At 45.8% G+C, this 24,837-nt stretch overlaps 1 protein-coding gene across 9 annotated transcripts in view; it reads right to left on the minus strand.

The window, feature by feature from the left end:
- Positions 1-24,837, minus strand: part of KALRN (kalirin RhoGEF kinase) — a 413,233-nt gene that overhangs the window by 46,001 nt on the left and 342,395 nt on the right. For all 9 annotated transcript variants that reach the window (XM_063429172.1, XM_063429174.1, XM_063429173.1 and 6 more), the window contains 8 exons: positions 20,621-20,687; positions 19,130-19,233; positions 16,419-16,488; positions 14,126-14,212; positions 11,924-12,016; positions 10,052-10,102; positions 7,857-7,934; positions 989-1,174 (listed from right to left, as the gene is read on the minus strand). In XM_063429172.1, coding sequence (XP_063285242.1) covers positions 989-1,174; positions 7,857-7,934; positions 10,052-10,102; positions 11,924-12,016; positions 14,126-14,212; positions 16,419-16,488; positions 19,130-19,233; positions 20,621-20,687 — 736 coding nt within the window. The remainder of the gene's footprint in view (positions 1-988; positions 1,175-7,856; positions 7,935-10,051; positions 10,103-11,923; positions 12,017-14,125; positions 14,213-16,418; positions 16,489-19,129; positions 19,234-20,620; positions 20,688-24,837) is intronic.

A 24,837-nucleotide genomic window follows, 5' to 3' on the forward strand; every position in this document is an offset into this window, starting at 1 on the left:
AGGTTGGTAATGCCCTATAATGTGGCAGGGTAGGTACATGTAGGTAATGCCCTATAATGTGGCAGGGTAGGTACAGGGTGGTAATGCCCTATAATGTGGCAGGGTAGGTACAGGATGGTAATGCCCTATAATGTGGCAGGGTAGGTACAGGTTGGTAATGCCCTATAATGTGGCAGGGTAGGTACAAGTTGGTAATGCCCTATAATGTGGCAGGGTAGGTACAAGTTGGCAATGCCCTATAATGTGGCAGGGTAGGTACAGGTTGGTAATGCCCTATAATGTGGCAGGGTAGGTACAGGTTGGTAATGCCCTATAATGTGGCAGGGTAGGTACAGGTTGGTAATGCCCTATAATGTGGCAGGGTAGGTACAGGTTGGTAATGCCCTATAATGTGGCAGGGTAGGTACAGGTTGGTAATGCCCTATAATGTGGCAGGGTAGGTACAGGATGGCAATGCCCTATAATGTGGCAGGGTAGGTACAGGATGGCAATGCCCTATAATGTGGCAGGGTAGGTACAGGATGGCAATGCCCTATAATGTGGCAGGGTAGGTACAGGTTGGTAATGCCCTATAATGTGGCAGGGTAGGTACAGGTTGGTAATGCCCTATAATGTGGCAGGGTAGGTACAGGTTGGTAATGCCCTATAATGTGGCAGGGTAGGTACAGGTTGGCAATGCCCTATAATGTGGCAGGGTAGGTACAGGTTGGCAATGCCCTATAATGTGGCAGGGTAGGTACAGGTTGGTAATGCCCTATAATGTGGCAGGGTAGGTACAGGTTGGTAATGCCCTATAATGTGGCAGGGTAGGTACAGGTTGGTAATGCCCTATAATGTGGCAGGGTAGGTACAGGATGGCAATGCCCTATAATGTGGCAGGGTAGGTACAGGTTGGTAATGCCCTATAATGTGGCAGGGTCGGTACATGTATGCAAGACTAAACTGGGAACATTTTAACCCTATAAGGGTTAAGTATAGGATTTATCACCTTGATTCCTTTTTTAAACATGTAGCCAGGCGTGGTAGATCCTTTACGGAGAAGTTCACTAAAAATCACCATCTGCTCGAAAAGGAAAACACGTCTTTCTTTCGTACGAGACTGGACGCCAGATTCCTGCTCAATAACGAAGAATGTATCCTGCTGGAGTAACTTCCCCTGAGCCGTCAGCTTCCCCTGAGACAGGAGGGAGAAACATCACGCTTATTGTATCTCACACCACCTGCAATACCGCACTCCAATTATATATATCACACCGCCTGCAATACCGCACTCTAATTATATCTCTCACACCGCCTGCAATACTGCACTCTAATTATCTCTCACACCGCCTGCAATACCGCACTCTAATTATATATATATCACACCACCTGCAATACCGCACTCTAATTATATATATATATCACACCACCTGCAATACCGCACTCTAATTATATATATCACACCGCCTGCAATACCGCACTCTAATTATATATATCACACCGCCTGCAATACCGCACTCTTATTACATATGAACACCTGAATCAGCAGCTCCCACAGCAAGATGAAATTAAAGTGCTCCCGGGTGAAGAAGGAAAGATTTTCAGCATAAAATACAGTTTCTTTGTAGTTCTCAGAACATCCAACAATGTTTGAATTTGAGGGATTCGAACTCACGTGAAATGGGTGAGATGTTGACAAACCATCTTGTGAGACGTGAAATGTGTCCGTCGCCAGTCTTTCTCCCTTGTTACCCACTGCTATTTTTGGACTGTTATATGATGAACTCTATATTTTTCTGAACTTATCTGTAATTCAATTTACCCCATGACAGTAGGCTTCATATTTTGCATTAAACTCACTTTACTGAACTTCAGCAGATCACCACAGAAAAAAAAAAAAAAAAAAACAATCAGAAACAGACTGATTGAGGACATAATCTGGCTGTGTCAGAGTATATTTGCCTGCATATTGGGTCTCCAGTCTTCTTCCACCCTGGCGATCTTCATGGGACCTCTGCAATCTACAGTTGAAGGCTCAGTATCTATGGTCAGGTAAGTCGTATCACTGGGTGCCTCTTTTGCCAGAGGTTCGGTGGCTGCTTCACATGCAGACCTGGGAAGGCAAGGCGGACTTTGTTGTGGAGTCGGACGCCAACCTTTTGGGCTGGAGGCTCACTGTACAGACACATTAACAGGTGGGAGCCTGGTCGTAAGACTAATATGGTTTACACATATATTGCTTGGATCTAGGAAAAATGTTGAGACAGTGCTAGTTCCAATTGGCAGAAAACACTGAAACTTGGATGCCCCAACAATCCAAGAAAGTATAGAAAAGGTAGTGGGAATTTGAGAAGGCCCACGATCAAAACATGCTGTGATTTGAGATTGTATTTTACCTTATTTGGTTATTAAATTGTTTTTATAATTCATTCAATTTATTTCATATTTTACTTTTGTCCTGCTTCTTATTTTACATTTTTATTTACTGCACCTTATCCACTTGTCCTTACAGCTCCCAGGTGGGGATTATACCGCTTCATGCTTCTACGAAGAGCTCAATTTGAAGCTCTCTGTTCGTATATTCTCTTTATTATTCTTTGGCTGTCTTATTGGATTACACAATTGGGTTTCTCTCTTTTTATATTTCATGTGAGTGGTGCGTGTTGTGAAGGTCTCACTATACATACCGATGTTCCTGAAAATATTCGGAGTGATTATCTGCTACATATCCCGTGACGAGGATTGTATTGTCAGTCGCGGATACATGAGAGCTCCTTGTTCTTAAGTGCATTTTCTATTGCCTTTTTCCGAGCCTCTGCTATACAATATTACACTATTTTGCCATCCTAGTCATTTCATTTCACGGAATCCGCATAAAGCTGGTGAACACACTACAATTCCTGCTGTACTTCCATCTTCCGTATCAAGAATTCTGCTATAAAATCGAATTTGGGACTATTTTGTAAATACTATTTCACTACTTTTTATTATTAGTGTTGTTTAACTTCTCTACGCCAACGTTTGGTCAACCGTTTTTTTATCTCTACCCTTGCTTGGAACTGATTGCAGGATCCTTGGCCATCCACAGTCTGGCCAAGATTTTGCCCAATTCCTGCATTCTACTTTGCATGGACAATATCCCCGTGGTCTAGTATATCAATCGTTTGGGTGGAGCCAGGTCTCAGACTCTTATGGCGGCGACAAAGGACTTCTACAAATTCTGCCTCTCTTGCAACATCACTTTACACTGGCAATGTTGGGTCTTTCATTAAATTCACACCAAGGGAGTATCTTTTCTCCTCATCGCTCCCCTCTGGCCGGGTCAGGCATTGATCCTAGGCTTGTTTGAACGGTCTCATGACCACGATCTTTTACTACCATTGTTTCCCCTTACTTTAACAAACACCCGCAAGGAACACCACCCTCTATTCCTACAGGATCCTTTTGACTTCGTGGCTTGAACACTTTCAGGGTATCCTGGTCAGTTGACAGCCAATCGCAATCAACTGAGAACCTTTTATGGTATTCATAGGCTCGTGGCACTAGACATTACATCTCTACTTGGAACGCTTGGAGCAGCTGGTGTCTGGAGAGGGAATCCAAACCCATTACAGCGCTTATACCTGCTGTCTTGAACTTTTTGTCCCACCTGTTTTCATTGGGTCAGTCGTATCTCTATTTCAACATTATGCATTCGGCCATCTCAGCAGCTCATGTTCTGGTTTGAACACCGAAGTACCTTTAGCTTTGGGACATGGACTCGGTACTCTGCTTTCTTTGAAACTGGTCAGATAACATGGCCTTGTTACTTTGAAAACTCTCAACGAAGCTCACGCTCCTGTTGTGTCTCATCTCCTTTCGCTGTGTCATCGATGTGCGAACATATGCAGTGTGATGTATGAACTGCCCCCTGATCACTGCCTTATGAGCACACCACACCGTGAAGTCTGATTCCCCCTTCCCTGTGTTATTCGTGAAATAATCTGTCCATTCCTGCTGGATGGTACTAGCGAAGGAGTCCTTAAGAAGGTGAGACTCGTTAAGCCACCAGGTGTTCCCCTCCCCTTAAACTGGAACGTGCCCAGTAACTCCAGGAATACAGGGCTATGATCAGACCAGGTTATGTCACCGATTACACAATCAGATGTTTGAGCCAACGTCACATGGTCTATCAAGAATGTGTCTATGCGGGTGTAGACGTTATGCACTCTGGAGTAGAAAGTGTAATCCCATTCCTGTTAGTGTAGGGTGCGCCAGCCATCATAGAGATCATGCAGCAAGAGCAATTTAGCAATCTGTTTGCACGTGCACGTTAGTTGACCTTTCCGTCTACTTGTGCGGATAGTGTTCGTATCTAGCTGTGGGGATTGGATGAAATTGAAGTCGCCACACAAGATAAGGTTACCATGCTGGAATTCGTCAATTTTGTTCAGGAGGGAGTGAAGGTAAGTCCGTGAATTGGTGTTGGGGAAGTACGCTGACACCAATGTATAGGGGACATTGTTAAAAAGTCCAACCAAGATGATATATCTACCTTGGGGGTCTAGATGGTGTGTATGTATTTTAAGGGCCGTGTCCTTGTGTACCAAAATGGATGTGCCTTTCGTTTTGTTGTGAGATAACGCATGGTATTGTGTCGGGTAGTGTTTCATGTATAAGGCAGGGGTTTGTTGAAATGTGTTTCTTGTATACACACCACATCCACCTTGTGTTTCCCAAGATCTTGGAAGAGCAGCCGCCTTTTCCCTGTGGAGTTAAACACCTTTACATAAAAGGTCATAATTTGCATACTGATACCTAGTGGGTGATTCTGTTGTGGGCATGGACCAGGGGACCATCTCCCACCCACCGCAGACTTAAAATGCTTGCAAGCGAGAAGTAGGATAGATACATTTAGGACCTCACCTAGCTTCCCATGTGTAGTGCGTGGACAGTGCGTGCCAAAAGAAGTGTACATGAGGCAGGGGTGTGGGGAGGGAAGGTGGGGGACAACAACACAAATAACAGAAATGAAACCTGTGTCCCAAAATAGGAGACCAATCGTGCAGAGGCTTGCTCGAGTACCTGTAGTGGGAGTCGTGGCGCGGGAGCACTCCATCTCTTAGAGTGTCTCATCAAAGCACTAAGCATGTGACAGCAGATAAGAACCATTCGGCCCATCTAGTCTGCCCAATTTTCTAAATACTTTCAATAGTCCCTGGCTGTAACGGATCGCCTGGCACCCCGACTGGGTACCTCTGTTGAAGGATGCTCCTAGCGCTCCTGAGGACTTCAAGCCCTGCAGCAGACACCACAACCACCGACTCTGAGAGGCATAGGAATCCTCTCTAGCATATGAATGCTGTATACAGCCGAATAGGAAAAACCATACGAATAGGTTTACACTCCGAGCAGTCAAACTGTAACAGCATACAATAAATCCTCCCCCAATAATGAGACGACACTTCACTTTGAGGGTTAAGCAGGAACTCTGGACTGGCACATCCAGCCTGGCTTTTATTACAAGAGTACACATACAGGCCACACCCAGGGGGAGGCATAAAATAACCAATAGTATCACGGGTGCAACCCACACATCCCCTTCCCCTTAGTGTGACACATAATCCCATTATTCATACAGTTTAAAATATACTTTTTACACAATATTTATAACTTCAAAACCATACATCACATTCACATAAAATTACATATCCACATTCAATCCATTCAGGGGAACAACATATTAAAAATGGCATGGATCAGACCAGGGGTTCAAAAGTTAGTAAAGTATCTTTTAAAACCCCTAGCTTTCCAGCTCAGACCGGTTTTACAGAGCCTTCTCTGTGCTGGAGAAGTAATCCAATTACCTCCCAGCACAGACACAGACTCCATTGAGCACATGGGGACACAAAGACAGTAAAACACTTTAAAATACATAAATTCACCTTTTACACATAACACACAGACATTTCACCTATCCCCAGATAGCTGGGATCTGAGCGCACAAAACTACAGAATAGCGTGCAGATCCTACTCACACAGTTTACTTGCCATGGAGCCGAAGTCTTTAACTACACGAATGGGCTCCATGGCATAGCTATCTGGGTTAACACATTCACATAAAGTCTGGTCCATAGTCCAACGGCAAGAGGCGGGCAAGCAGCCCCCTCCAAGGACACGTGGCGGGGTCGGTTTCGCCACACTGGCCTTATCTATAGTTAGGATAGTCTTATGCCTATCCCACGCATGGTTAAACTCCTTCACTGTGTTAACCTCTACCACTTCAGCTGGAAGGCTATTCCATGCATTCACTACCCTCTCAGTAAAGTAATACTTCCTGATATTATTTTTAAACATTTGCCCCTCTAATTTAAGACTATGCCCTCTTATTGTGGTAGTTTTTATTCTTTTAAATATGGTCTCCCACTCTATCTCAGAGGCTGTTGCATGTCCCAATTCCTGCCGTACTCCTGGGGTACGAAGCTGCTCCCTATCTAGCGGAAAAACAATCTCAATTGCTAGGTAGGCAGTGCCATATTCTAACCTATGTTTATGTACCGTAAACTGAAAGATGTACTTGTGTAGTCCTGTGGCATACTGTACAATGTCTGAGCAGCATAAGGTTGGTCAGCCTGAGTACGGGTGTACCAAGTGGGTGTCTTTCAATAATAGTGGCATACCACTAACAATTAGTAAACAGTAATGTGTAGCATACATGCAGCTAAAAGGCGATTTAGTAGGTTAAATGGTAGTGAATCAGCAACTTCGCGGGGTATCCCCATTTGTAGGAGATGTCTTGTTGTCTGAGGGTTAAGGTGATGGGCACCATTGACTTCCGAAATTGCAGGGTGGCGGCTGAGATGTCAGCATAGATTTTGATGTTTTTGAACTGGTCCGGCATAGTAGAGGTCCTACATGCTTTTGCTATACGTTCTTTTGCGTGAAAGAGATGTCGGCTGTAGCAGGCACGTGTTTGGGTCATCTTAGCCCATCTTAGCTGTGTGCACGGTCCACTAGGAACTGGTTAGGATGCACCTTGGGCGCAATCTCCTGGAACATGTTCAGTAGATAGGCTTGCAGGTCTGCATTTGTTACCGTCTCGAATGAGTAAGTTATTGCACCTGGATCTGTCCTCCAGGTATGCAAGTTTCACTTTTTGTGCCGCTATGATCCCATCCAGCCCCAGTAGTTTGTCTGCCAGGCTGTTATGGGCTGTGGCACAGTCATCCATTTTTTGCTCCATGTGAGCTGTTCTCAGGCCTATATCCCGTATCTCTTTCTGCAGTTCAGCAGCCAGTGTCTGGATTTGACAGGATATGCTGGTATGTATGGACGCGGAGAATTCAGCCATCATTGTCCTCATGTTGGACATCGTAATCTGGCTATCCCCTGTATGTGAGTCTGGGGAGGCAGAAGGTGAGGGGAAACTGTCCCTGGAGCCTGGCCCGTCGCCATCTTGGAAGGTGTCAGGGCCTCCGCGGGCTTTCAGAGCGGATGCCTTTGCCAGAAAAAATGATGCTGGATCCTTTTTTGATTTGTTCCTCTGGGACATTTTGCAGGTAAGTTACCCTTTGGTGACGGGTTTCTGTGCCTTGCAGTCCGTTTATTTCGGCTCTTTATCGCTCGGGTTGGAGGAGCTTCACGAACTCCCGTCCATACAGCTCAAGCGCTTGGTTACGCTCCCTTATTAATCTTCATTCTCGGCCAAGTCCTCCTGTATCAGTGTTCTCTTGTCAATCCCCATGGTGGACTTGGATTTATTGTTGTTCCGCTTTACTGTTTCTACTTGTTTGTTCTCTACTTTTGTAGATCTGTTTTTTACTATCGCTACCAAGAGAGGAGGTTATTGAGCCGAGTACTTTGTGGTAATACAACATTTTAGATCAGATTTTACTCACCTCAAAGCCCTGAAGTCGCCCCAGATTCATCATGTCGTTACAGCGTTTTGGGACAAGGCACATTAACTCCACTGCTTTCTGTGTTATAGAGAAGACAGCTTTAGGTCAAGGGTTAACACTAGGTGTATACAGATTATATACATAAAACTATCTACAAGCAAATCTAACTAGTAACCCTGTAAAATATATATATATATAAATAAATAAAATATAACTATATTTGATTCACATGCATATTGTAATATATGTATTTTTATTATTACTTTTTTGTCTACATATCTATCTCCTTTCTATAACCCGGTCTATAGAAAAATTGTCAAGTACAATAAATAGGAAGACAGAAATGTTAATAATGTAAGCAGAATTTCTCCTGTATATATGCTGATCTGTTAGAGGGGATCCCCATTCCTGAAAAACAAAGAACGTTACCTGCGCTCTGGCCCATATCCCTATGTACATTGAAACAAAATAGAGTCTCTTTAGTTCTTCTACCCATACAATAAGCCTTGCTGGGTTCAGACAAAGGTAAACATCTCTAATGAAACATGTTTTATAAACCCCTACATACTTATTAACCCTGAGATTGTATGTGTATCAGCCCTATTTAGGGGTAATAAAATACCCCTTCCTGTCTCATTAGAGATGTTTACACTTTGATATCAGCAACGTTTATTGTATGTGTAGAAGCCCTATAAAGGGTTAATAAGTATGAAATGGTTTATAAAATACCCCTTCCTGTCTCATTAGAGACGTTTACCTTTATCTTATACCAGCAAGGTTTATTGTATGTGTAGAAGCCCTATAAAGGGTTAATAAAACACCCCTTCCTGTCTCAATAGAGACATTTACCTTTGTCTGATACCAGCAAGGTTCATTGTATGTGTAGAAGCCCTATAACGGGTTAAATGTGAAAAAACTTTATAAAATACCCATTCCTGTCTCATTGGAAATTGTTGGCTGATATCAGCAAATCTAATGGCTAGTGTAGGACTCACATTTGGGGCTTGCCTTGACATGGCAGGTAAGCTTATATTCAAATGGCCATTGGAGTAAAACTAAAGGGCCTCCATTTTGTTTAAATGTACTGTGACGAAGTGCCCTTCGCCACTTGTGCCTGGAGGGGACTACTGGCTAGCCTCCTGCCTTCCGACTATGGCCCCTGTGCTGATAGCTGTATTTTACCCTGCAGAAAGGTTTATTTGTGTATTTCTGCTGGGGCGTTCGGGACTTTCATTATGTGAGTAGTGCTACCCCAGATAGCTATGCCATGGAGCCTATTCGTGTAACGAAAGACTATGGAAAACACTTTGGCTCCATGACGATTGAACTGTATGTATGTGATCTGAGCGCCATTTTTTAATAATGTGCGCTCAGATCTAAGCTATCTGGGGATATGTTGCATGTATATGTTTTATGTAGTAATTGTAACACTGTGTAATGTTATGTCTTTTTGTAACCATGTGGTTAATGGAGTCTTGCCTCTGTCCTGGGAGATAATTTGATTACTTCCCAATTATCTCCAGGATAGAGAGAAGGGATTGTGAGGTCACTGTGGGAGTGTTTTGTTTGTATTGGCTGCGATTGGCTAATATCCAATATGTGTCCCATTGTTCCATCAGGTCCCCTAGGGGAGTGTCCACCTGGTGGACACATGCATAAATACCGGGCACGTAGCCCTCAATAAACCAGACCTACTTGCACCTTTCTTGAAGCCTTGGCTCATGCTTGGGGGAAGCGATACCTACACTCTGGGGATTGCTATAATCACTTACTCCCCAGAGTGTATAATCACTTACTCCTGCTACGCTCTCTGGATTTAGGAGAGGTTCACCCACTGGGAGCTGGATCCTGGTCGTGGATCCAGGGTGGGTAAGAGACGGCGAGACCCTGGCGCAGCTGCATCGCTGGAAGTAGGGTCCGCAGTACTGATGGTGTCGATTGGAGTGCTCGAAGTCCTCGGCAAGCGCTAGGAGCATACTGGCAGAGGTACTCGGTTGGAGTGCCAGCGGTCCGTCACATGTACATAGGGATTTAGGCCAGAGTGCAGGTAACGTATTTTGAGCTGTTAGATACTAAGCTACTGCTGCTGTAAGCGCGGTGCTTTAGCTTTGTGTTGGGATCCACATTCCTGTTCTCCCTACTTCCTACACCCATGGTCATGGGGGTTTAGTGAATGAATTCTGCATGAAACCCACCTCAATCTCCGAACACTCCAGACCAGCCTTCTGACTATACTTCAGAAAATCCTGTAAGAGTGAGCAAGAAATTATTACAGAGCCTGAAATCTATTCCTTCCACCAATTGAATTGAAAAGGCAAATGGGGACACAAAATCAGACAGACAATGACAGATTTTTGCTGAAATCAGTAATATAACTTCCAAATCACCAGCAACTACACATAGTGAGAGGGGTGGGGGAGAGGGGGTCTCCGCCATCCGTATCCAACAGCTAAGCTTCAACAATAAAGGTTGAGAACACAGCAGCTAAAACTTGGAAACAAACAAACAGGGGGGAATACGCTCAATTTATTGGAAACCATTCCGCTACACCCACGGGGAACACGCCCCATTCCGCTACACCCACGGGGAACACGCCCCATTCCGCTACACCCACGGGGAATACGCCCCATTCCGCTACACCCACAAGGAATACGCCCCATTCCATTACACCCAACAGGGAACACGCCCCATTCCATTACACCCAACAGGGAATACGCTCCATTCGGCTACACCAACAGGGAATACGCTCCATTCCGCTACACCAACAGGGAATACGCTCCATTCCGCTACACCCACAGGGAATACGCTCCATTCCGCTACACCCACAGGGAATACGCTCCATTCCGCTACACCCACAGGGAATATGCTCCATTCCGCTACACCCACAGGGAATATGCTCCATTCCGCTACACCCACAGGGAATATGCTCCATTCCGCTACACCCACAGGGAATATGCTCCATTCCGCTACACCCACAGGGAATATGCTCCATTCCGCTACACCCACAGGGAATACGCTCCATTCGGCTACACCAACAGGGAATACGCTCCATTCCGCTACACCCACAGGGAATACGCTCCATTCCGCTACACCCACAGGGAATACGCCCCATTTCGCTACACCCACAGAGGATACGCCCCATTCGGCTACACCCTAAGGGAATACGCCCCATTCCGCTACACCCACAGGGAATACGCCCCATTCCGCTACACCCACAGGGAATACGCCCCATTCCGCTACACCCACAGGGAATACGCCCCATTCCGCTACACCCACAGGGAATACGCTCCATTCCGCTACACCCACAGGGAATACGCTCCATTCCGCTACACCCACAGGGAATACGCTCCATTCCGCTACACCCACAGAGAATACGCTCCATTCCGCTACACCCACAGAGAATACGCTCCATTCGGCTACACCCACAGGGAATACGCTCCATTCGGCTACACCCACAGGGAATACGCTACATTCGGCTACACCCACAGGGAATACGCTACATTCGGCTACACCCACAGGGAATACGCTCCATTCGGCAAAACCCTAAGGGAATACGCCCCATTCGGCAAAACCCTAAGGGAATACGCCCAATTCCGCTACACCCACAGGGAATACGCCCCATTCCGCTACACCCACAGGGAATACGCCCCATTCCGCTACACCCACAGGGAATACGCCCCATTCCGCTACACCCACAGGGAATACGCCCCATTCCGCTACACCCACAGGGAATACGCCCCATTCCGCTACACCCACAGGGAATACGCCCCATTCGGCAAAACCCTAAGGGAATACGCCCCATTCCGCTGCACCCACAGGGAACACGCCCCATTCCGCTACACCCACAGGGAATACGCTCCATTCCGCTACACCCACAGGGAATATGCCCAATTTAATGCAATCCTCAATCAATACGCCCCATTCATCCAATTCCACAGTGAATAAGCTCCATTTAATCATTCATGACTGCCTCCAGAAAGAATCATGAGGACAGAGAATGGAGTTTTATTTCATGTTGTGTGATGCCAGCCCATGTTGACGTTTATAGAGAGATTTATCCCTTTCACCTTGATGAGGAGTTGGTATTTCGTTATTCTCTGAATTGGCTTGATCAGGAAATCACTGAGTGTGAATCTCTGGTTAATGTCCTGCTTCACTTCCTGCAAAGAAAACATACTAGCATGTATATGGAGTGATAAAAGTACTGGAGCAGGAGCCGCAAGGGCCACATTAATCCATGCTGCAAGGAGATTGAGAAGTGCCACTATGGAGAGGCAATAAAAGAAATGACTGTGCTCTCAAAACAATGTGATCTGGATTAAAGCGGCTCTTTTTGCTCAGATGTGTTCCAGTGCCCACTCCATTTTATTTTCCATCTAAGATGTGGAGAAGAAGCGGAATGGTTTTGGTACCAGCTGAGACTCTAATTACGTGTGTCCCAGTTCTGCTTTGCAGGAATTACTTCTGGCCACTAAAACAATCTCCCCGTGGAAACACGTACTTTTTACAACTTGTTTAATGCAACAAAACAGGAAAAGGTTGCGCCAATTGTGAATAAATGTGTTTAAAATATTAAAACACTAAAACAAAGCACAAGTATCAAATATAAAAGTCCAAAATCAGTGTGTAAACTTGCAAAGGTAGCAGCCAAATCTCATCGAGGAGTCTTTTTGTCCTATTCTATAGGGATACCAGATCCAAAGTTTCTTGGGAACCGTATAGTTATCCAAAATAAAACAAAGAAGAAAGCCAATAGTGCAATATGTTCCAATAATTTGTGGTACTTTTAAAGTGCAAGTCTTATATGGTTCTACTCACGTTTTATAGAGCTAAGACCAGCTCTAGTATGATGGGCGTACAATGGTATAATCCCCACTTGTAGGATATGTGTAATAGTGTAGTCAGTAGCGCAGTATTCACAACAGTATAAGGACCATGAGCCCAAAATGACAACAATAGTGCTCAGTGTGTACACCAAACCAGGAGTAATAAATAAAAATAAATATACTCACATTGGATTGAGCAGACACACTGCTCAATGAATAAGGTGTTAGTGGAATAATCCCCATCTAGGACTCTTTCACGAGATCCTCTCTGGAGTGATTAATGGGATGCCATGCAAAAAAATGTATAAAAGAAATAAAAAAGGAAAATGGCACAATCACAGTATAAAAGTAGCGAAAATCACTTGTGTCTTACCGCGTACGGGATGTGGATTTTTTAAAGCATTTTAATTAAAGTGATTTGGCCTACTTTTATACTGTGATTGTGCCATATTCCTTTTTTATTGCTTTTATACATTTTTTTGCCTGGCATCCCGTTCATCACTCCAGAGAGGATCTCGTGAAAGAGTCCTAGGTGGGGATTATTGTAGTGCGTCTGCTCAATCCAATGTGAATATTTATTTTTATTCATTATTTCTGGTTTAGTGTAGAATATTGCATATTCTATGTTTCTATTGATTATTTATGGATGTCTGGATTGACATAAGTAACAGATGGTATAAGTCACAGGGTTTTCTTGTATGAGAAGTCTGGAATGTGGGTTGGGGGTTTTGTCCTTATATGGCTAGAGTTAAACTCTGACGTCAGTATGGGCACATCTATATAGTAACTGAACAAAGGGACAGGAGAGCTCTCTGTCTCTCTCGATGTAGCTATGTAACGATATAACTCTCCCTTCAGGAGTTCAGCAATTACCATCTGCTGTTGAACATCCATGATCATGTAACATACTTTGTTGTTTTATTATGTATCAGTAGCTAAGAATAAACCTGAAGAAACCGTAAGTCAGATTGCATTTACTGTCTATATCCTTAGGATTATTAAAGGTAGGGACTCCTTCCCATTTATAACTCTTCCGCTTGGACCTTATGGTTCCACACTTGTCCTTTGTTCAGATTGCATATTAGTACTTTTCATTAATATAGACGTATATTAATATGGCGAGCCTCTGACCCAAGACTATATATACACAAAAGACGTATATATCAATAAACCAGAAGAAGCATTTATTACATTTAGTGTACACACCAAGCACTATTGTTGTCGTTTTTGGGCTCATGGAACACTACTACTGACTACACAATTACACGTATCCTACAAGTGGGGATTTTGGACTTTTAGATTTGATACTTGTGCTTTGTTTTCCTGTTTTGCTGCATTTTTCTATTTCTGTTGGGTCTTTGAGGTTTGCTGCCACTTTTTCATTTCTCTTTGGGTAAGATTCCGTAGATTAGAAGCTCTCTCATTTGGAAGAGGCGGTCTTACCTCAAAATAAGAGTCATACTCTGCGACCACGTACTCCGAGCGTGGCTTGTTTTGGCAGTATACCACGTACATGTGTAATCTTCTCTCCTGTAAAACAAATCTGACCTTTTACACAGTGCAAAGTACATAAAGATACAATACACTCTCAATTAAGACATGACGGCTACAGGCCGAATATATAGAAGGAGTAGCTGATACAAGGCCTTGATTCCGGTATGCAACAGGAAAAACAATGTAACACTACGTGCCTTGCGCAGACAGTGAGAGCGCACAGAGCGCGTTGCAGACAGTGAGAGCGCACAGAGCGCGTCGCAGACAGTGAGAGCGCACCACGTGCGTCGCAGACAGTGAGAGCGCACCCAGTGCGTCGCAGACAGTGAGAGCGCACCCAGTGCGTCGCAGACAGTGAGCGCGTGCCCAACATATCGCAGACAGTGAGCGCGTGCCCAACATATCGCAGACAGCAAGCACGTGCCCAGTGCGTCGCAGACAGCGAGCGCGTGCCCAGTGCGTCGCAGACAGCGAGCGCGTGCCCAGCATATCGCAGACAGCGAGCGCGTGCCCAGCATATCGCAGACAGCGAGCGCGTGCCCAGCATATCGCAGACAGCGAGCGCGTGCCCAGCATATCGCAGACAGCGAGCGCGTGCCCAGCATATCGCAGACAGCGAGCACGTGCCCAGCATATCGCAGACAGCAGGCGCGTGCCCAGCATATCGCAGACAGCGAGCGCGTGCCCAGCATATCGCAGACAGCGAGCGCGTGCCCAGCATATTGCAGACAGCGAGCGCGTGCCCAGCATATCGCAGACAGCGAGCGCGTGCCCAGCATATCGCAGACAGTGAGAGCACGCCCAGTGCGTCGCAGACAGCGAGCGCGTGCCCAGCATATCGCAGACAGCGAGCGCGTGCCAGCATATCGCAGACAGCGAGCTCGTGCCCAGCATATCGCAGACAGCGAGCGCCCAGCATATCGCAGACAGCGAGCGCGTGCCCAGCATATCGCAGACAGCGAGCGCGTGCCCAGCATATCGCAGACAGCGAGCGCGTGCCCAGCATATCGCAGACAGCGAGCGCGTGCCCAGCATATCGCAGACAGCGAGCGCGTGCCCAGCATATCGCAGACAGCGAGCGCGTGCCCAGCATATCGCAGACAGCGAGCGCGTGCCCAGCATATCGCAGACAGCGAGCGCGTGCCCAGCATATCGCAGACAGCGAGCGCGTGCCCAGCATATCGCAGACAGCGAGCGCGTGCCCAGCATATCGCAGACAGCGAGCGCGTGCCAGCATATCGCAGACAGCGAGCTCGTGCCCAGCATATCGCAGACAGCGAGCGCCCAGCATATCGCAGACAGCGAGCGCGTGCCCAGCATATCGCAGACAGCGAGCGCGTGCCCAGCATATCGCAGACAGCGAGCGCGTGCCCAGCATATCACAGACAGCGAGCGCGTGCCCAGCATATCGCAGACAGCGAGCGCGTGCCCAGCATATCGCAGACAGCGAGCGCGTGCCCAGCATATCGCAGACAGCGAGCGCGTGCCCAGCATATCGGAGACAGTGAGAGCACGCCCAGTGCGTCGCAGACAGCGAGCGCGTGCCCAGCATATCGCAGACAGCGAGCGCGTGCCCAGCATATCGCAGACAGTGAGAGCACGCCCAGTGCGTCGCAGACAGCGAGCGCGTGCCCAGCATATCGCAGACAGCGAGCGCGTGCCCAGCATATCGCAGACAGTGAGAGCACGCCCAGTGCGTCGCAGACAGCGAGCGCGTGCCCAGCATATCGCAGACAGCGAGCGCGTGCCCAGCATATCGCAGACAGTGAGAGCACGCCCAGTGCGTCGCAGACAGCGAGCGCGTGCCCAGCATATCGCAGACAGCGAGCGCGTGCCCAGCATATCGCAGACAGTGAGAGCACGCCCAGTGCGTCACAGACAGCGAGCGCGTGCCCAGCATATCGCAGACAGCGAGTGCGTGCCCAGCATATCGCAGACAGCGAGCGCGTGCCCAGCATATCGCAGACAGCGAGCGCACGCCCAGTGCGTCGCAGACAGCGAGCGCGTGCCCAGCATATCGCAGACAGCGAGCGCGTGCCCAGCATATCGCAGACAGTGAGAGCACGCCCAGTGCGTCGCAGACAGCGAGCGCGTGCCCAGCATATCGCAGACAGCGAGCGCGTGCCCAGCATATCGCAGACAGTGAGCGCGTGCCCTGCCTTTAGTGTACAGTAAACATTTACCACATGCTCTGTGTATGGCTGCAGGGTAATTGCGCGATCTGCTACTTTGGAAAACTCACATGTTTGATGAAAAGTTGTGCCAAGCGTTCGGGTTCTTGAGGACATTTTTGCAATTCTCCCAGGAAAAAGCTGTAAAATAAAAACATAACTTTTAGAAAAACTGTAAAATTTTAATCAATGTTATGTATTGTACGACATCACAATCAGTCTACTATGAAATACCTGGAATGTCTGGAATGGTACCGATTGACACCACATTTATTGAACAGTACAGTGACATACTATATTGTACAGTATGGTAATATTCTATTGTATGGTAATATGTTATTTATTGTACAGTATGGCAATATTCTATTGTATGGTAATATGTTATTTATTGTACAGTATGGCAATATATTTATTGTACAGTATGGCAATATATTTATTGTACAGTATGGTAATATTCTATTGTATGGTAATATGTTATTTATTGTACAGTATGGCAATATATTTATTGTACAGTATGGCAATATATTTATTGTACAGTATGGTAATATATTATTTATTGTACAGTATGGTAATATATTATTTATTGTACAGTATGGTAATATTCTATTGTATGGTAATATGTTATTTATTGTACAGTATGGCAATATATTTATTGTACAGTATGGTAATATTCTATTGTACAGTATGGTAATATTCTATTGTACAGTATGGTAATATGCTATATATTGTACAGTACGGTAATATATTGTTCATTGTACAGTCATATACTATTTATTGTACAGTATGGTGATCTACTATTTATTGTACAGCAAGGCTCTGTACCATGGCATGGTAATATATGGTGTATTTAAAGCAAGTTACTGATGGTCGCTGAAGAGGAAACATGAAGCCTAATCTCAGGTGAGCTATGGACTGTATATAGTGATTTCATAACCAAAGTAAGATGTTGCAATATATAGATTGTTTCCATACTGCCCCTCAACAGTCCATGTGTAACATTCACACAATCCTTGTTCTGTAGCAGCGGGCCGTGTGGGGAAACCCACCGCTTCTATAGGTACCAGCGGGCCTCGTGTGGAACCCCACCGTTTCAGTAGGTACCAACGGGCCTCGTGTGGAACCCCACCATTGCTATAGATAGCAGTGGGCAGTGTGTGGAACCCCACCATTGCTATAGATAGCAGTGGGCAGTGTGTGGAACCCCACCATTGCTATAGATAGCAGTGGGCAGTGTGTGGAACCCCACCATTGCTATAGATAGCAGTGGGCAGTGTGTGGAACCCCACCATTGCTATAGATAGCAGTGGGCAGTGTGTGGAACCCCACCATTTCTAAAGGTAGCAGCGGGCAGTGTGTGGAACCCAACGTATATATTTATATACGTAACAGCGGGCAGTGTGTGGAAGCCCACCATTTATATAGGTACCAGCGGGCTCCGTGTGGAACCCCACCATTTATATAGGTACCAGCGGGCTCCGTGTGGAACCCCACCATTTATATAGGTACCAGCGGGCTCCGTGTGGAACCCCACCATTTATATAGGTACCAGCGGGCTCCGTGTGGAACCCCACCATTTATATAGGTACCAGCGGGCAGTGTGTGGAACCCCACCATTTATATAGGTACCAGCGGGCTCCGTGTGGAACCCCACCATTTCTATAGGTTCCAGCGGGCTCCGTGTGGAACCCCACCTTTTCTATAGGTACCAGCTTTAGGGGATAAATAGAAATAGAATGCTCATGGGAATTACATACAGTTGCACTTCATGGAAATACTTCAGAATGGGAAAAGATGTGAAAGGTTTTCCAAAATTCAAACAGCAGCCCTCCAAACTGACTGGCCAACACTCAATCTTCACTCCAAGTAAGGATCATAGGGTTCTTCCCATTTACTTAAAATAGAATTTCTTTGACACAAATTCATCGTTTGGGATCCTCATGCACTTTAACACTTGCTGACAGAGGACGTTAGAATATAAATGGGGTTTAAATTGGGGGGACACACAGATCTGCCCACTCCCTGCCTATTATGAAGATAATACACACTCTCTCTGCTCCTCAATTATCAGATGTTGAAACACAAGTCAGCAAACAGTGACGCTATTGTTCCTAATCAGTCATTAAAAGGACGACAGGAACAATTTGCCTATCTTGGGAACATGAAGGACACATTCAATTTCAAACTATTCTTTTCATGTTCTCAGTTCCATTTTCAAGAGAAAGTATCCACTATTAACCCTTCTTGTCTCTTGTATCCACAAACTAGCGAGCTGCAACACACGGCACTGAAAGGGTTAACATTACGGTGTGATCTGAAGGGGTTAAATCATTTAACTTTATATTGTGGAAAAAATAAAAGGGAATTGTCCATTTCTGGCCAGAAGAGCAGTTAGAACACGTTTCTAATTTGGCGCATTTCCCTGTCTTTTCCTTGTCAAGTTTAGCGATAAAAATCAAATGGCAGTAACATTCCGAATCACGATATAAGAAAGAAGTGCTCAATCTGTGCAATAAAAGCATTAGAATAATTAGCACTGGTTACACCCTGTCTGTGGCAGGAACGCATTGGGGAAAGGATATGAGGGAGCTGGACGCTTTGTTGCTTTATTTCGATTTGCGTGGCTGATTACCATGCCACAGCCTGCTTTTACACACTTTCACAATACATTTTTACAGCTGTAACAAGGAGTTCACGAGGACATCAGTCTTTCAGATAACCTGATGTGTCACAGCGTAGATTTACCACAATGCCAATCTGAACAGAACCCCTTTTTCAAACTCACTCTTTGTGCCAGTCGTAGATTTGGAGAATGTTGCCAAACACAATCTTCTCCTTGCCATTCATATCTTCTGGCATCCCCTTCTCTTCCATCCTTGGCATGAAGCTCTGCGATTCAACAGGAATACAGTCAGCATCTGTATTTACTATATATATGGGATACCCCAACTTCAAGAAGCACAAGGATCCCCCCCACCCCCGCCAATCACACCACCAGACCTCCAGCTTTACATGGTCTATTCCCCCAGCCAATCACACCATCAGACTCCCAGCTCCAGCTTTACACGGTCTATTCCCCCCGCCAATCACACCATCAGACTCCCAGCTCCAGCTTTACACGGTCTATTCCCCCCCGCCAATCACACCATCAGACTCCCAGCTCCAGCTTTACACGGTCTATTCCCCCCCGCCAATCACACCATCAGACTCTCAGCTCCAGCTTTACACGGTCTATTCCCCCCCGCCAATCACACCATCAGACTCTCAGCTCCAACTTTACACGGTCTATTCCCCCCCGCCAATCACACCATCAGACTCCCAGCTCCAGCTTTACACGGTCTATTCCCCCCCGCCAATCACACCATCAGACTCTCAGCTCCAGCTTTACACGGTCTATTCCCCCCGCCAATCACACCATCAGACTCCCAGCTCCAGCTTTACACGGTCTATTCCCCCCCGCCAATCACACCATCAGACTCCCAGCTCCAGCTTTACACGGTCTATTCCCCCCCGCCAATCACACCATCAGACTCTCAGCTCCAGCTTTACGTGGTCTATTCCCCCCGCCAATCACACCATCAGACTCCCAGCTCCAGCTTTACACGGTCTATTCCCCCCGCCAATCACACCATCAGACTCTCACAGTTCCAGCTTTACACGGTCTATTCCACCCCGCCAATCACACCATCAGACTCTCAGCTCCAGCTTTACACGGTCTATTCCTCCCCGCCAATCACACCATCAGACTCTCAGCTCCAGCTTTACACGGTCTATTCCTCCCCGCCAATCACACCATCAGACTCTCAGCTCCAGCTTTACACGGTCTATTCCCCCCCGCCAATCACACCATCAGACTCCCAGCTCCAGCTTTACACGGTCTATTCCCCCCGCCAATCACACCATCAGACTCCCAGCTCCAGCTTTACACGGTCTATTCCCCCCGCCAATCACACCATCAGACTCCCAGCTCCAGCTTTACACGGTCTATTCCCCCCGCCAATCACACCATCAGACTCTCAGCTCCAGCTTTACACAGTCTATTCCCCCCCGCTAATCACACCATTAGATTCCCACCAACAGTTCCACCCAGGTCAAGCACCATCGTACCTCTATTTCTTGCTATCTATACCTTTAACTTGCTTGTAACCACTTTGTATAGTACAGCGCTGCAGCACATGTTTGTGCCTTGTTTAAAGAACAAGTACTTTGTAATTTGTATCCCAGTCTGGGAAACTTTTGGTCTGGAGAGGAATGAAAGGACAGACAAAGCACTAACCTCCACAACCACTCCGAGATCCTTGACATAGTCTTTCTCTGTCTGTACCAGCTCGTTCAGAACAAACCTGTGAATTCAAAGAAATAAAGATGATTCGCCCACTGAGCTGACCTACTGGCCATCAAACCATCAATGATCAACTTTATCCACATTCATGGACTTACCAGTTACTTTAAAGGAACACACTCTGGTTGTGCCTGTGAAGAAATACCCCATCACTGTTCGGCTATTTCTCTTCGTGGTATTCATGTTCCAGTTTGGTTCGTTATTTTGTTTGGTTCCCGAACCGAGACCACCCAGAGACCAATAAGAACGTTATGTATCTTGTACGAAAACCGCAGAGGAAATCATTAATAGAATGCTCCACTGGGTGGCTGCCATTTCGTACAAGTGTTTGGGACAATGGATGCCGGCCATCTTGTCTCCCGAATGCTGTCAGCGGGACCTGGTCGTCGAGTGCCTGGAACTCATTTCGGCCAGGCATTCTCACGAACACTGATCTCTATGGATCTACTGCCCGTTCTAGTTCACTTAGACGAACGGCGTTCGGGAGTTCCAGAATACCGAACCCAGGGAGCATTCTCCATGAACCAACTTGTCTATATCTTATGTGGTTTTCGTGCAAAACCTCAAAAACGGAGACCAACTCTTGCCACAATTTCCATGGAACTATTTTTGGGCTTCGACCTCGTGGCAGACCGGTCAGATCTTCCCTGCAGTGCCGATCGCAAACTACCAAATGGATCTGGGTGATTTTCGGATATATTGTTCACCCAGGTCCAGGCTACCCAGGGATGTGATTTTTGTGGGCGTTTCCTCGTATGTTGGGGGTACTTTTGAGGTGTTTTAATATTGTAAATTTTTCTGTGCCTGGAGATAATTTAGTTTAGTGCAGTATCCGACTCAATTATCTCCCAGGTTCAGAGGAGGAGTTTACCAGGGCCGGACTGGCCCACCAGGATACTGGGAAATTTCCCGGTGGGCCGTCGGCACCTGGGGCCGGGGAGACATGTGGGTGCCCTGCGGCCGCAGGGGAAGCTCTTCTGGCGGCCGCTGGGGGAGCAGGCTGTTCGGTCTCTGCTGACACAGGAAGCGCCTCTAGTGACCGTCTGAGTGTCTGTCACTAGAGGTGTCACTAGGAAGCAATGTAAACACTGCCTTTTCTTTGAAAAGTCAGTGTTAACATTCAAAAGCCTGCAGGGACAGGCTATAGACACCAGAACCACTACATTAAGCTGTGTGTGTGTGCGCCTGCTAGTGAGTGAGCTTGCTTGCATGTGTGTGCGTGCTAGTGAGTGAGCTTGTGTTTTTATGTCAATGAGCTTATGTATATTAGTGAGATTGTTTGTTTATGAGGCTGTGTATCAATGAGCTTGTGTGTGTCAGTGAGATTGTCTGTGTCTGCATGTGAGTATGCTTACTGTATAATTAAATGTTTTACTCTGAAAGGACCAATATTTTATATTAGAAAAAGCAATATATATATATATATTACTCAATCATCTGGGGTGGCAAGACATAGCCCTACATATTACATGCGATAATATATGGCGCAATGACTTATGGGGCTGGCATAGATTTTTTTTTCCAGGGCTGCTTTGTATCCCCAGTCCGGCCCTGTAGTTTACTGACTATACAGTTGATGCCTGTACTTCCATTAAAATCAGTCTTCTCCCAGCATTAAGCCTTGGCTCATGTGAGGGGGGTTATGCGATACTGGCAATATTTTAACCAGTAGATTATTGGCAATTATGGGAAAAGGGTATCCATAGCGGTGATACCTTGACAAACCGCCACAGGGCCCATCACAAAGACACTATTAGAAAGGCGTGTACTGGAATTAAGGAAGAGGTACACAGAGAGGAGATATTATAAAGGAGTGTACTGGGATTGAGGAAGAGGTACACATAGAGGAGATATTATAAAGGAGTGTACTGGGATTAAGGAAGAGGTACACAGAGAGGAGATATTATAAAGGAGTGTACTGGGATTAAGGAAGAGTTACACAGAGAGGAGATATTATAAAGGAGTGTACTGGAATTAAGGAAGAGGTACACATAGAGGAGATATTATAAAGGAGTGTACTGGAATTAAGGAAGAGGTACACAGAGAGGAGATATTAGAAAGGCGTGTACTGGGATTAGAGAAGAGGTACACAGAGAGGAGATATTAGAAAAGAGTGTACTGGAATTAAGGAAGAGGTACACAGAGAGGAGATATTAGAAAGGGGTGTACTGGGATTAAGGAAGAGGTACACAGAGAGGAGATATAAAGGAGTGTACTGGGATTAAGGAAGAGGTACACAGAGAGGAGATATTAGAAAGGAGTGTACTGGGATTAGAGAAGAGGTACACAGAGAGGAGATATTATAAAGGAGTGTACTGGGATTAAGGAAGAGGTACACAGAGAGGAGATATTAGAAAGGAGTGTACTGGGATTAAGGAAGAGTTACACAGAGAGGAGATATTAGAAAGGAGTGTACTGGGATTGAGGAAGAGGTACACAGAGAGGAGATATTAGAAAGGAGTGTACTGGGATTGAGGAAGAGGTACACAGAGAGGAGATATTAGAAAGGAGTGTACTGGGATTGAGGAAGAGGTACACAGAGAGGAGATATTAGAAAGGAGTGTACTGGGATTGAGGAAGAGGTACACAGAGAGGAGATATTAGAAAGGAGTGTACTGGGATTAAGGAAGAGGTACACAGAGAGGAGATATTAGAAAGGAGTGTACTGGGATTAAGGAAGAGGTACACAGAGAGGAGATATTAGAAAGGAGTGTACTGGGATTAAGGAAGAGGTACACAGAGAGGAGATATTAGAAAGGAGTGTACTGGGATTAAGGAAGAGGTACACAGAGAGGAGATATTAGAAAGGAGTGTACTGGAATTAAGGAAGAGGTACACAGAGAGGAGATATTAGAAAGGAGTGTACTGGAATTAAGGAAGAGGTACACAGAGAGGAGATATTATAAAGGAGTGTACTGGGATTAAGGAAGAGGTACACAGAGAGGAGATATTATAAAGGAGTGTACTGGGATTAAGGAAGAGGTACACAGAGAGGAGATATTATAAAGGAGTGTACTGGGATTAAGGAAGAGGTACACAGAGAGGAGATATTAGAAAGGAGTGTACTGGAATTAAGGAAGAGGTACACAGAGAGGAGATATTATAAAGGAGTGTACTGGGATTAAGGAAGAGGTACACAGAGAGGAGATATTAGAAAGGAGTGTACTGGGATTAAGGAAGAGGTACACAGAGAGGAGATATTATAAAGGAGTGTACTGGGATTAAGGAAGAGGTACACAGAGAGGAGATATTATAAAGGAGTGTACTGGGATTAAGGAAGAGGTACACAGAGAGGAGATATTATAAAGGAGTGTACTGGAATTAAGGAAGAGGTACACAGAGAGGAGATATTATAAAGGAGTGTACTGGGATTAAGGAAGAGGTACACAGAGAGGAGATATTAGAAAGGAGTGTACTGGGATTAAGGAAGAGGTACACAGAGAGGAGATATTAGAAAGGAGTGTACTGGGATTAAGGAAGAGGTACACAGAGAGGAGATATTAGAAAGGAGTGTACTGGGATTAAGGAAGAGGTACACAGAGAGGAGATATTAGAAAGGCGTGTACTGGGATTGAGGAAGAGGTACACAGAGAGGAGATATTAGAAAGGAGTGTACTGGAATTAAGGAAGAGGTACACAGAGAGGAGATATTATAAAGGAGTGTACTGGGATTGGGGAAGAGGTACACAGAGAGGAGATATTAGAAAGGAGTGTACTGGGATTGAGGAAGAGTTACACAGAGAGGAGATATTATAAAGGAGTGTACTGGGATTAAGGAAGAGGTACACAGAGAGGAGATATTAGAAAGGAGTGTACTGGAATTAAGGAAGAGGTACACAGAGAGGAGATATTAGAAAGGAGTGTACTGGGATTAAGGAAGAGGTACACAGAGAGGAGATATTAGAAAGGCGTGTACTGGGATTAAGGAAGAGGTACACAGAGAGGAGATATTAGAAAGGCGTGTACTGGGATTAAGGAAGAGGTACACAGAGAGGAGATATTAGAAAGGAGTGTACTGGGATTAAGGAAGAGGTACACAGAGAGGAGATATTATAAAGGAGTGTACTGGGATTAAGGAAGAGGTACACAGAGAGGAGATATTATAAAGGAGTGTACTGGGATTAAGGAAGAGGTACACAGAGAGGAGATAT

This window comes from Pelobates fuscus, chromosome 8 (genome assembly GCF_036172605.1).
Source record: "Pelobates fuscus isolate aPelFus1 chromosome 8, aPelFus1.pri, whole genome shotgun sequence".
In the NCBI taxonomy this organism is placed as follows: domain Eukaryota; kingdom Metazoa; phylum Chordata; class Amphibia; order Anura; family Pelobatidae; genus Pelobates; species Pelobates fuscus.